The sequence below is a fragment of the Myotis davidii genome, unplaced genomic scaffold (genome assembly GCF_000327345.1).
Source record: "Myotis davidii unplaced genomic scaffold, ASM32734v1 scaffold358, whole genome shotgun sequence".
NCBI lineage: Eukaryota > Metazoa > Chordata > Mammalia > Chiroptera > Vespertilionidae > Myotis > Myotis davidii.
In genome coordinates, this window is record NW_006290768.1 from 266,339 (window position 1) to 268,727 (window position 2,389).

Sequence of the window (2,389 nt, forward strand, 5' to 3'; positions counted from 1 at the left end):
GGAGCCGGGATGGGGGCTGGCCAGGTACGGAGCCTGAATCCTCCTGCCCTGACTCTTCTCTCTCTGCTATCTTTTCTCTCTCCTCCCCGACGGCCACCCCGAAGTCGAGCTTCGATCCCCACCACCGCTCGCAGCCGAGCTATGAACGGCCTTCCTACCTGCCTCCAGGACCTGGGCTTATGCTCCGGCAGAAATCTATTGGTATGTCACCCGCACCGTCACCGTCACCGGAAGCGTGGGTGTGAGGGATGCAGGTGGGGGAAGGGGCGGCTGTAAGGGTGACCATTCACGGCAGAAACAAGGGGCCTGGAAGTGTTCTCTTCCGCTTCCACATGTGACCACAGGTCCGTGGAGGTGGGCAAAGCGCTCCGGCTTTGCCGCTGGGCAGACCTGGGTTTGGATCCTGGCTCTTGTCCACCCCAGCTGTGTGGCCTGGGGCAGCTGGCTTCACTTCTCTGGGCCTAGGGCTCTGCAGCTAGAAAATGAGATGACTGCCCCCGCCACAGCCCCTGGTTCCTTCTCTCTCATACTTGACTCCAGTCATTCATTCATTCATTCATTCATTCAATCATTCCTTCTTCGTGTGCTTATTGAGCCCTACCACATGCCAGGTTAGACTGGGGGAGAGGGGGGGAGATGTCAGTGAAGAAAATAGACTAAAGGGCCCTGCCCTCCTGGAGCTTACATGATAGAAAGACAGACAACATACTAAAGGATAAGAAACAAGAAAATGATACCGTATGTTAAAGGTGCTAAGTGCTGTGGAAAAACAGAAAACGTAGAGTATGATCAGAGAGATCACAAGTGCTGGTGGGGGCAGGTTTTGGCTGAAACGTGGAGATGAAGCAGAGAGCCATGGAGGAATCCAGAGGGGAGGCCCTCCAGGCAGCAGACACAGCCAGTGCAAAGGCCCTGGGGTAGGACTGAGCTGCCTTTGCTGAGATGGGGGCGACCAGGGGCAGGAGGAGGCCAGGAGCTCAGTTAGGGGCCTGCTGGGTTCGAGATGCCAGTGAGACCCGAAGCGGATGCGGCATTCCGGTCTAGGAGCAGGGAGCTCGAGGGAGAGCATTGGGCCCGGGACAGAGGTGGGAGTCCCCGGCAGAGAAGTAATGAATGAAGCGGGGACACTGGTCAAGGGAGAGAGAGCAGCCAGAGGCTTGGAGGAGCGGATCAAAGACAGCCCTGGCCATGGATAAGTCGGCCAAGGACTTCGCTCCTCCACTCCTCGCTGAGTCGGCTGGCTAACTGGAGCCAGCTTTTCCTGAACGTCCAGTGTCCACAGTCAACCAGCGTGTGCCTCTCATCTGTGAGACCTGCCTCCATCTCATCATTTACCTAACGCCACCCCAAATCTACATAGCTTCGCATCCCTACCCAAAACCTCCTTTATTTTATTTATTTATTTATTCATTCATTCATGTATGTATCTTATGTTTGTCATATCGCTTGTCAATTCCTACAATTTTCATTTTTGCCCACATGCTGTCATGTGTGCGCAATTTGAGGTCTTTGATGGCCGAGACACCATTGTTTTTTCATCTTTGTATTTTTTTTAAATTAAATCTTTATTGTTGAAAGTATTACATATGTCTCCCTTTCCCCCCCCCCATTGACCCCTTCTAGCCCCCCTTCCACCCCCCACCCCCACCCCAGGCCTTCCCCACCCTCTTGTCTGTGTCCATGGGTTATGCATATATGCATTCAAGGTCTTTGGTTGATCTCTTCCCACCCACTCACCCACCCACCCCCGCCTTCCCTCTAGGGACCACATCAGGTCCCTCTTAAACAGTAGCTTCATCATGAGCGGTTCTGTCTGTGAGATCCCAGGTTTGATGTGCCAGCTGCGTCTCTTTCCTGCCTTTGCAGGAAAAGAAATCTATACCTAATGCACATAAACGTGGTATCTCTCCCTGGCTCAAGCCACCGCCACCAGCCTATAACTGTGCGGGTGTGTGAATTAGAGACGGCGCCCCCTCCTGGCCGGGGGTGGAAGTTCAGCTGGGTCTCACCCCAGCCCCCTTGGCTCCCTTCGCTGTTTGCGGTTGGGCCGCGCACAAGCTGTGTTACTGTCTGTGTCCAGCTGGTTCGGATGTACCGTGGCTGGCGCAGCTCTGGACTAATCCGTGGGAAGGTCTTACATGCATGGGCGCCATGATCGTCATCATCATCAACAACAACAACAGCATCGTTACTATTATCACTGTCCCGATGATGTGGCTCCGCGGAATGGGGGAACAGGGGGCCCCCACCAAGGGCGGCACGGGGGCCCCCCCCCCGCCCCATCCCCGCCTCCTCTGTGTCTTCCCAGGGGCCGCCGAAGACGACCGGCCTTACCTAGCGCCCCCGAGCATGAAGTTCAGCCGCAGCCTGTTCGTGCCTGGTTCGGAGG

The 2,389-nt window shown here is 55.5% G+C and overlaps 1 protein-coding gene across 1 annotated transcript in view; it reads left to right on the forward strand.

Annotated features, from left to right (window-relative positions):
• The window catches only part of SHANK1 (SH3 and multiple ankyrin repeat domains 1), a 52,197-nt gene that overhangs the window by 43,653 nt on the left and 6,155 nt on the right, over window positions 1-2,389 (forward strand). The window contains exons 16-17 of the mRNA XM_015563995.1: window positions 105-201; window positions 2,309-2,383. Coding sequence (XP_015419481.1) covers window positions 105-201; window positions 2,309-2,383 — 172 coding nt within the window. The remainder of the gene's footprint in view (window positions 1-104; window positions 202-2,308; window positions 2,384-2,389) is intronic.